The 10703-nt window shown below is 37.3% G+C and overlaps 1 protein-coding gene across 1 annotated transcript; it reads right to left on the bottom strand.

Annotated features, from left to right (window-relative positions):
- Window positions 1-3: 3 nt before the first annotated feature.
- LOC139961863 (selenoprotein K-like) lies at window positions 4-7355 on the bottom strand. The gene is made up of 6 exons (XM_071961480.1): window positions 7195-7355; window positions 5035-5119; window positions 3931-3949; window positions 3002-3063; window positions 1984-2082; window positions 4-1354 (listed from the first exon to the last, which is right to left on the bottom strand). The coding sequence occupies exons 1-5, from the start codon at window positions 7211-7213 to the stop codon at window positions 1989-1991; spliced, it is 279 nt and encodes a 92-aa protein (XP_071817581.1). The 5' UTR covers window positions 7214-7355; the 3' UTR covers window positions 4-1354; window positions 1984-1988.
- Between the last annotated feature and the right edge of the window lie 3348 nt (window positions 7356-10703).

Genomic DNA, 10703 nt, shown 5'->3' with positions numbered 1-10703 from the left:
ACACAATTTGAAATTTCGTATTTATTTCAAGTACCCACTACCCAAACATCAGATAATTTAAGTAGAAGTTCACAAACTAAAGGAATCATGACTGTTTCTCCGTCGGACAAAAAAAAAATGTTGAGTAGAATAAGTGATATTTGGTGACCTTCCTGACCAGTGTATAAAGTAAGAAATTACATAAGTAGACATTTCCATGATTTATAAATACTTAAATATGTACAACATTTATTGAAACCTAGAAGGCAATTTAACATCTGATTATTTAACCACCACCTTAGTAAAGCCTAGCCACTGTACAGTACTAATACATACAGGGAATAATTTATCATTCAAATTTTGTGCAGCAGATTTTGAAGTGAGTTAGACCTTCTCTTATCAAATACTATGGTTTCTGTGCGTAAATACATGCTATACCACTCTGCACTTTGTACAGCAATTTACCAGTTTTAATATGCAATGCGATATTGGATAAATTGTTCCCTGCCAAGCGACGAACGCCAGAGTTAGAGACCAGGCAAACAGATAAGAATAATGTTAAGTAAAGAATGTAACGAAAACTTAATTTAAAAATTAACTAATAGACTTTTGTACATCATGGTTGTCTCGTTCACAATTCAAGAAAAGGCTGGAAAAGTCGAGCAAGATTATTTCTTTTTTGTAAAACAAAGATTTGGAAAGAAGAAAATTTTGGGTTGAACTTTTCCAGCCTTTTTTGTCTGTTTTGGCAATGTTTTGTTTCAATCTATGTAGATCCACATGATGGGGGTTTACTACTAAGATGTCATAAGTTACCAGAGGAATTGACTTAGACTTCCCTACTACACACAGCTAGACTGTATCATATACTACAGGCCCTCAATTTAAATTAAGTACTGAAATCACACAAAATAGTCAATAATTAATTGATTTTGACGGTTCCCTTCGAACATATTTGTGGCCTTTTGCTATTTTAATAGACAATAAAATTAGGTATTCTTTATCAGTTTATATAATGACATATTCAGAGGCAAGGACACAGAAGTGTCTGATATTACATTTAGCATTCCATAATATTTATCTTGTATAAATAACAAGAAATAAAAAACATGCAATGACCCTTCGTCGATCTCCCCACCCCCCTCACCGACCTCCCCACCCCTCTCACCGATCTACCCACCCCCCTCACCGATCATACCACATCCTTGGATAGGTCTTGCATCGCACAAAGTACTTAAAATGCATGTGTTGTGTTACTCTTCCATTGTGCTCCACTCCGGAGAAGGTGCGATTCTATACGGTTCTAATGATACAGTCTAGCTGATGTACATAAACTGCCCACTACAATTTGTTTAACAAATATGTGGGCATTTACCTGAGGAGCAAGCAAAATGAAGAAAGAAATACATGAATATGAATGAAAGGTAGAAATCAGTGTGATATCTCAGGAGAATAAAAAATTGATTTGTAGCTACAATCAATTCTTACAATGTTTTTAATTTTTTAGTTTTCATTTACTTAAGAGATGCATATTAAGTAAGATCTAGTCTGTCAGTCAAAATACTTAAGGATGTATGATGCATCTAGTACCTATTCCTGCGCCTGAAAAGGTATAACTAGGAATATCATATTTTTACATTGATTCGTCATAATATCAGAAGGTTCGACCTCTGCATTGTTCATTTGTAATGTTGAAATATCCAATCACAAGTTTTGGCCCTGAGCTTCTACACAAACTCCCCAATGTATACAAATTTCAGACTTTTCTATTCCAGAGGCCACGTTATGAATTGATAGCCCCCCCCCCCCCCCCCCCTTATAATAGCAAAATAATTTTATACAGTGATTGATTTCACATTTTGTCAGATGGGTGTCCAATATAAATATTGTAGTGCTTATACAAAATTATCCAAGGTTACAACTCAACACCAAAATGAACTATTTATGAGGCTTTTCATGAACAACTCTGTCAAAGGTCATTTAAATTAGGGTTTAACAAGTTACCTTCCTCATCCACCACCGGCAGCAGGAGGTGGGGTGGGTCCAGCGGCTCCACCTCTGAAACCACCCATTCTCCTCCTTGGGGGACCTGGAGGTGGACGGCTGTGGATAAAAGACAGATACACATTGTAAGCAGGCTTCCATCAGAGCGTGTTAGTGAGAAAGTTTCTTTTCATCATACAAAAAAACCTGATGAATTGCATGATACAAGCAAGGCTCTGAAATTAGATAAGACAAGCCAACATGAAAATAATTCAGTTATAGAACAGGCAGTGAAATTATAAGCAGTAACAAGGTTTTTTTTGTAGATTATCTATAAATGACTGACCAAAAAAAAAATAATAATAATAATAATTATTGTAATAGTGTAGCAGGAATTGCTTCAACAAGTTACTATGTATAGGTTGCCAGTGTTTTATGAACACATGGAAACAACCTACAAATAAACCCCCCTTGAAATGAATCATACACAACAGTGCAAACAAACGTTCATTGTGCACACAAACTTCTGCAATCATTTTGCCTACATTAATTAAATATTCAGGACGACAAAACACTCATGAGCCATCTATACATCAGCATGTGGTTCAGACAGGTGCTAATCATTGTACTAAAATGTATTCAATTAGCTTCCTCATTGTACCAACAATGGGCAAACAGAGGTTTCCTGCAGACTACTAGTTATTTACATCAAATTCACATTGCACAATTGTGACTAAGTACCCCCGAATGGACAAAACGATAATTGGTATTCCCCCCTCCCCCACACCTCTCCCCTCAAAAGTGGGTGTTTTATTCACTAAACCCACACATCTCTCTTACAGTGTATGTACAGTATTGGTCATTTCATGCAACCGTATTTTCTCTTTCGGACAACTAATATATATGGTCTGGTTGTCCTAGGGACGACCAGGAAAAAGTCCTTAAGAAGTTGCGATGAGTTTGTATCTTTATGTCTTTCCGTTGAGTAAATTGCAAACAGCACCTCTGAAAGAAAGTCATATAGTGTTGGAAGCCTTACCCTCCTTTACTGGATGCTTGGTAGGATGAATCAAACCCTCGGCCTTTACTAGTTAGGTCAGGCTGAAAAATATAACACAGGAGGCATTCATTACAATATAGGTATATTTACTCATAATAAGCCTTCATATCTAACACACCTTTCATGGCATGTTTACTAGTCAAGTTATCATCAACAGAGTGAAAGGATCTGTAATATGTTTGCAGAGCAGAATGCTCAGGGAATCCAGCATTCCAATAGAGTGCAGTGTTATATCTGTCCTCGTGCACCTGATCCACTGCACAGATCTCTGAATTAAATTGTCACGATCGTGAGAAAGCGTCCCATGGAAACACGATGGTGAACTTGCATACGGACGGACTGGGTGTTTGACAAGTCACAGATTCCATTTGTGCAGTGTAGCCGAATGATAAAAGCTATTTAGAAAACACAGGTTGAGACGCTTTAAACAATTAAGTTGGCTTGAAACTTTGAAAATATGTTTCAACAAAACTCTTCTTCAAATAATTACAGAGACTGCAGAGCTTGGTATTTGTTTACAGTCACAGAGATCCGCCATCTGGCAAAATTAGCCTACCGTATTAAACTGATATTAACCTACACCTTCAATACAGTCTTGTAAAGTTGAGCTTATAAGGCTGACCCTAGCCTTAAGAATTGAATGTGTGTATTTCATAACTCTTACATATAATCAGTATCACAAGATTGAACTGACTTTCTCAAACTTCTGAAAGAGGTTGGTGTTTCCACAGAGGTGCACCTTATTAAAAATGTAACTATGAGAGAACCAGAAGTAATGTCGTTGAAAATCAAGTGAATGAACAGCAGCATCAAGATATCAAGCTTCTTTCATGTAGATAAGCTTGCAGATGCACTTTAGGTTCCTGAATTTCATTAACATTTTATGAACATGTTTTGTCTTGACTTACCATGACCATTGTTTTGAAGCTGAAATGAAAGAAAGGAAAATAAAAAACTTTTAAATGTTTGCCTGATCGTACTGCCTGGGATACATTATATGATGACCGTGTTGGTTTTCCTGTCCCATTAAACATACTGTTGAAAATGTTTGCACTATAATGATATAAACTGCACTCAGGTCCCACATCTCTGAAACTGATGTATGCAGTTTACCATATACATATATATATATAATACCAGCATTCTAGGATGGTTCCCTGTTCTGGGACAAACTAAAACGAATGACAGCGAATGACCGAATGACAATTGACTTTGTACAGGGTTAATTATCATTTGCGAATGACAGCGAATGACAATGAAGGACAGTGGTGAGTGGAGATAAAATGAGTGGGTGGAGTAAATGCGGTTATTCTATTGGTTTTCTGCGCAAAAATGATTTGAGGAAAATCGCATGTTAAGTTTTTGGCGCTTGAGTGCTGTGCTTTTGACATTTACCTCTGTAGGATATAGAAAGATAACTGAAGCCGTTTCAAGATTATAGTATTGTTAGTTTCTAACAATTAGTATCGGAAAAATGACGTTAAATTTACTTTTTAAAACCAGACTTACAATTTCGCTTAATAATAACTTAAGGTGCGTTTGTATCTTATCCGTACTTTACTAGATCTGTAAGCCACGCACCTCCACTCGGTTTGCGTGGCTTTGATATACCCACGAAGTCTGAACTGTGATATCCGGTTGAAGCAAATGTCTGTGTTGTCATTACTGTCATTCGTTTTAGTCAACGCAATTTTTTAGTGTGTACAACATATTGTCATTCGTTATGTGTAACGCTATTGTCATTCGTTTTAGTAACACCCCCTGTTCTTGTCATCATGGATGTGTAAGTACTGTACACATACATGAGGCATTTTGAAAATCTTCTGCAAGATAGTCCTTGTAATGTTATGAGCCTTTTACAGACATACTGCTATTAATACATACCATTTAACTTGTACACATGCTGTTGTACAGTATATATACTCGTAACTACAATTCTGATACACAGTTAATCAAATTTACTGTAGCGATAGACTTTAAACAATATGTTCTGTTTCATGAGCAATACTTACAATAAGATGACAAATTCAACCATTCCCCAAAACATGTCCGGAATGAAAGACAGTCGCCATGGCGACCGAGAGTCGCACACTTGACCTGAAAGGAAACCAAATAGTCATTGTTTGTTTGGCTTGGGCCAACAAAAGAACAAAATAGGCAGCAAGAAAACTGATGTCACAATTGAAGTATATGTGTCATGGAAAACTGACTGGAAATTTTGACCATGGAAAAGAGGAAAGAGATTTATGGCTAGAACATGATTCTAACCAGTGACCTCTGGATAACAAGCCCAGCACTCAGATACCAACAGAGCTATCCAGCCATTGATGGCCATCCCTTTATAGCCATTTCTTTGTTGGGGGGAGGGGGCATGTCATAATCAGGACAGTGTCAAATTTTCAAGATTGTTTATGGTTTTGACAATTTATCCTTCACTGACTTTTCAGGCTTGCTAAAAGTTGTACCAAAGGTCACTGTCTTAAACTCCAGAAGTTGCAAAATAGGATTAATAGTTTTTGCAAATAGGGTTGTGAATGAATGGAATGGTTTGCCTGAGAAAGTTGTACTCGCAATAGTGTGAATGGTTTTAAGAATGTTTTGGACAAGTACTTTAAGCATCGTAATCGGGTCTGAATTTGTTTGTGCCTTCAGTGTTTCTTCTCACCCATAGGGTCCACGATGGGGACTTGATTGTCCCTCCTGCTCCTTTTTTCAAATAACTAAATCTAAACTACTTAAGTACAGTACAGTAGAGCTCTACTTGAAATAGCCAACATACTGTACAGAGTGCTGTACCATTTTGATACTTGTGCCTCAGGTTTAATCAAATATTTATCAAAGTATATACATAAAAATATTGATGCAGGCTATGGTACATGTAGACTAGTACTACTACAGTAAATAATGACGTACTGTTGGTATCACAATAATAATAATAGTAATAATCAGCAGTTATTTTTATTTATAAAACCAAGGAAAATCTTACCACAGATAACATTTGCCCTAATGAGAAACCATCAATTTGCTGGTTCCCACAAGTTGCTAGATCATCATGCATTCATGCACATCATGTGAAGTTAGTGTACCATACAGTCACTGATTAAAGTTATGGTAGGCTGGCCAGATGTCCAGCCTTAGGTCAGACATTCTGTCACACACAACCTCTTGCCTAAAATGTATTTGTACTGTATTTCTATGAGGGATTTGAATCAAAAACATTTGAAATGTAACGAATCCTACAGCTACACATTCTTAAGCTTGATGATATCTAGGCTATACGAACTGTTTTCAGTTGGTACATGTATGACTGTAACTTTGGCACGCTAAGCAAACAAGCATTCCTTTAATTGTCAATTAAGGCAATGATGATATCTTTCATTTGATCTTTCATTTAGATCTATCCTTCAGCTAGTACTAGATTTTCCTCATTACTTTGATAAAATTCCGACAGAAAGGATTACTAATTTCTTGAGCCAAACAAGCACCTCTGCCTGGCTTTTGTAGGAGTGTTCATAAAATGACAAAAGTTAATTGAGTCTCCATTCTGGGGTGCAGACATAGTGAGGGATAGAGACTATATGGATAATTTAACCTTGGCTGTCTGAATATAGAATATGAAGAAAATATGTAGGCCCACAGAACCTCCATTCTTATTTCCATGGAAGCACACTTGCAATTGTGATATAACTATGGTCTGATGAGTGATGACTGTGCCTCTGGAGGCAAACTGTGAGGTTTTCAAATTGGTGGGGTAATCTGTAAGTAGAGCCTAGCCTAGTTGTACCCCATTTCACCTTCCTCCATTTCTGCACCTGTCTCTATGAATATGGTCATGGACTCAATTTTTGTGTCACGTCAATCTCCAGCCTAGTTGAACCTCGTACAATATGTCTGAAAAGACATCTTTAAACGTTAGGCCGATGTCCAACGTTAAAACTAATTTAAAGTTTTTTATACTATTGTATATGTTATTATACAGTAATATACTAATAATGCTTGAGTAAACCCACCCAGGCTAGCCTAGGCCGAGTTAGGCATGTAGGCCAAGTGGTATTCATAACGATTTACTGTAGCCTACAGGCTACAGTTTACGTTTGGGGAAACTTAAGTTTTACACAGGTTACAATGCTACATTCAGAGCCTAGCCTATGCTAGGAGCAAATCTCCCTTACCACTCGATAGATAAACCATTCCTCAACCTTCTCACGGGCTTCCTTTACAAGAAAGAAAGTAGGTTAGCCTATGTATGTACGGTAAGATTCTTTCTTGACGATATCGTTCTACAGTATAGATGTACACCATAAAGTGACGTATGCTAACGTTATGCGCGAGTGTTTCGATGATTCCAGTTAAATGTACATGATGATTACGCAATTTTGAAGTGCGGTGTTCAATGCGTGACATGTATGGCAAGCCAAATGCCTGATAATTAGATTGTCCAGATTTCGTTCCAAACAACCTAGATTATCGACCTATAATCCTGGAATATCAACCAAAATCCAAGTTTATCAACCGAAAAGCCAGCTTTTTCAACTCTTAACCTGGATTATCGCTCGAAAAATCTGGACTATCGATTCAAAACTTGGATTTTCGACCAATAATTTAAGTTTATTTTTGATTAACCTGGATATTCAATCACACGCAAAAACCTGGATTATCGGTATAAACGTGGACTATAAGTTTATCGATACTCCAATACTCCAGGTCTATCAGTCGTAAATCCAGGTTTATCAACCGTAGAAGCATAATTATCGAAGTAGGCTTCTAGCGCGAGATTACAAGTTACTATCAAATTTTTAACATCCGAATTTGTCCAATTTGCAGCAACAATACTAATGTGCAACGAAAATGGGAGATTCAGTAAGCATATATAAATATTTCACCTAGATTTGCAAAGCAGGCAATTATTACCAACTACCCTTGTTGTATGCCCTGGAAACTAGCATAGAGGTCCCATTTGGAGACATAATGTTCAGTCCTATCCTATAGCAACCGCATATGTAATGCTCAGACCACTTAGGTTGGTTTCTAGAAGTCAACATTAGAGTAATTTACCTAAGACTGAACAGTGTGTAGAAAGTTGCGTAACCTCCTTGGGATTGCTTACAAATTATTACGTTCCACTGCTCTTCCTTGTGTCTTCGGTAATGGGGCCAGGACCAAAGATTTGTCACTCACAGTTTAAAATAAAAATTTAGTTGTAATGGCGTACATCTTGGAGGCATTCATGTAACGACCGACAGAAGGAACTCGCCGTTGAAAATCATGGAATATCAACCGATAATCCAGGTTTTTTCGCTGAAAACCCAGGTTTTTTTCCAATTGATAATTCAATTTTATCTGCAAAATTCGGTTTTTTAAGCGATAATCCAAGTTTGTCTTTGGAAAACCTGCATATTCGGTTGATAAATCTGGATTATTCGTCCTGAATATTCCAGGTTTATCGGTCAATAATATTGGATTTTTGACCAATGAGCCTGGAATACCTAAATATAGTTCAGCCGGATATTTTAGCAATCAGTCGGGGAAGAATAAGTCCACTCCTCATGGAGCATTGGTTAGCACTTGCGTTGTGTAAGACATACACCCCTCTTAAACCTTACAAACATTCCAAAGTATATTTTGCCTAGCCTTGCGTTCAGACATAAGTAGTCTAAATAATATGCCCTCAGAATAAACCATTAACGTCTCAAGCTTATTTTTCGGAATGGTTTATGTCCCTAGTCTAAATTTGTCGGGATAGAGGCTTTGGCCACATCTTTTATGTCCTGAATGGGAGGATGTACCCCTCAGGACAAACTAAAACGAAAGACAGCGAATGACCGAATGACAATTGACTTTGTACAGGATTAATTATCATTCGCGAATGACACCGAATGACAACGAAGGACGGTGGTGAGAAGAGATAGAATGATGAACGGAGTGGACTAAATGTGGTTATTGGTTTTCTGCGCAAAAATCTGCACAGTCGCAAACAGTAAGTCAACGCAATTTTTTAGTGTGTACAATATATTGTCATTCGTTATGTGTAACGCAATTGCCATTCGTCTTAGTAACACCCTACTCCTCTTCGCCCTAAATTTGCCCGTGATCGGCACTTCCACAGGTGTCTTTTGCACTTCATATGCTTGCAACCCAAATTATCATCGACTGGCCCCATCAAGCTCAGGAAATACAGTCAGTTCCCGTCACTGGTGTTACTCTTGACGTACTTTGCCAACCTTTCCTAGAAAGTAAAAAGTAGGGTGTGTGGTATAAGGATTAGTACTTTCAAAGACGAGGCATATTTCTATCAGTGAAAATGAACTTATAATAGATCGGAATATAAGGGGAAAATTTCAATGGTTAACGATATTTATTGTAAAGGTACTGATTATGACATTTTAGGACTATGTGCATGATAGCCCACACATCTCTCCTTGATATTATATTCTTATCCTTAAAAAGATAAAGAAATGAAACAACAAAGAAAACATGATTTGAATTTTAATCCCTGTAGCTTATATACGTTACATATCCTCACAATTATTCCAACAATGAAATAAAAATATCAAAACATATCCAGATCACACAGCGCTTTACTGGTACAGTATTCAAAAGGCTGTTCAGTGAAACTTTGCAACCAATTTACTTTGCATATATATATATATATATATATATATATATATATATATATATATATATATATATATATATATATATATATATATAGTGAAGTGAAATTTTGTAGTGTGCACCCGTTGTATTTGCATGTATTATGTAATAGTTCGTAACAGTCAGTTTGTTAGCGTTAGTTGTATACACGTGTTTCTTCAGTTGTTGTATGGCGTTGCTGTATACGTTGTTGCTGGATACGTTGCTGTATGGCGAACATCGTCCCTGCAGAGCTCCGGGGCATCGCCTCGTTATCCCTTTCATAATTTGTCAATATTCATTAATCTTGGGTCGTCAATAGCCCAGAGTTTACCTGTATCCTTATTATCTGGAGTCCGTGAGGAGATGTCACCCTTCTCAGAGGCAGGATGCCTCAGGTTTTTGGATGGTTCGGCTTCTGTCTCGAAGCCATTGGTTTCCCAAGATGGCGGATGTACTGTATACCATAGCGAGCCGACTAGCGTGACGGAGTCTCCATGGCCGTATTCTTGATGTCCGCGGGCCTCCTGTACCGCGAGCGAAGAGTCTCTTTCGTCTTGTTATTCGCGAGCGAGCTGACTCCAGTATAGTAAGGGATTAAGTCATACATATTTTTATTGTTTTATACTGCCGTACGTAACCTTATTGTTGATAAATTGAATCGAAGTTGTAATTGTTGCCACTCTGGCTAGGTTGTACTTCACTGTACAAAATACGTATGTTAGGTTGTGTATTTGGACCTTGGTCCTATGGGTTTATAGGGTGCGTTGTGTATACTGTGTAGATCAGTGGTTGTGTATCGTTAAGCACATGGATGCTAGTAGTATTGTGTACCTTTATACTGTAGAGTGACAGTACCGGTTAGGTTGAGTTTATATCCAGAAAGTTATTGTACTGTATTGACAGTTGAGTTGTTTCGAGAGATTATTTTACTGTACCTGTATTTCTGTATTGTACTGCTCGCAGTGTAAAGAGCGTATACTGTATTTGTATTTTGTATCTTGAACATATTGTTTACTGTTGGTCACTACAGAGTTGTCTCAAGAGC

The sequence above is a fragment of the Apostichopus japonicus genome, chromosome 20 (assembly GCF_037975245.1).
Source record: "Apostichopus japonicus isolate 1M-3 chromosome 20, ASM3797524v1, whole genome shotgun sequence".
In the NCBI taxonomy this organism is placed as follows: Eukaryota; Metazoa; Echinodermata; class Holothuroidea; order Aspidochirotida; family Stichopodidae; genus Apostichopus; species Apostichopus japonicus.
This window is presented reverse-complemented; position numbering and strand designations above follow the sequence as displayed.

What these genes read in the sequence shown, in the direction of transcription:
- LOC139961863 (XM_071961480.1), bottom strand. An exon ending in CAAGCATCCAGTAAAGGAGG is followed by an intron (nt 2,083 to 3,001) that starts GTAAGGCTTCCA and finishes TTTTATCCACAG; the next exon opens with CCGTCCACCTCCAGGTCCCC.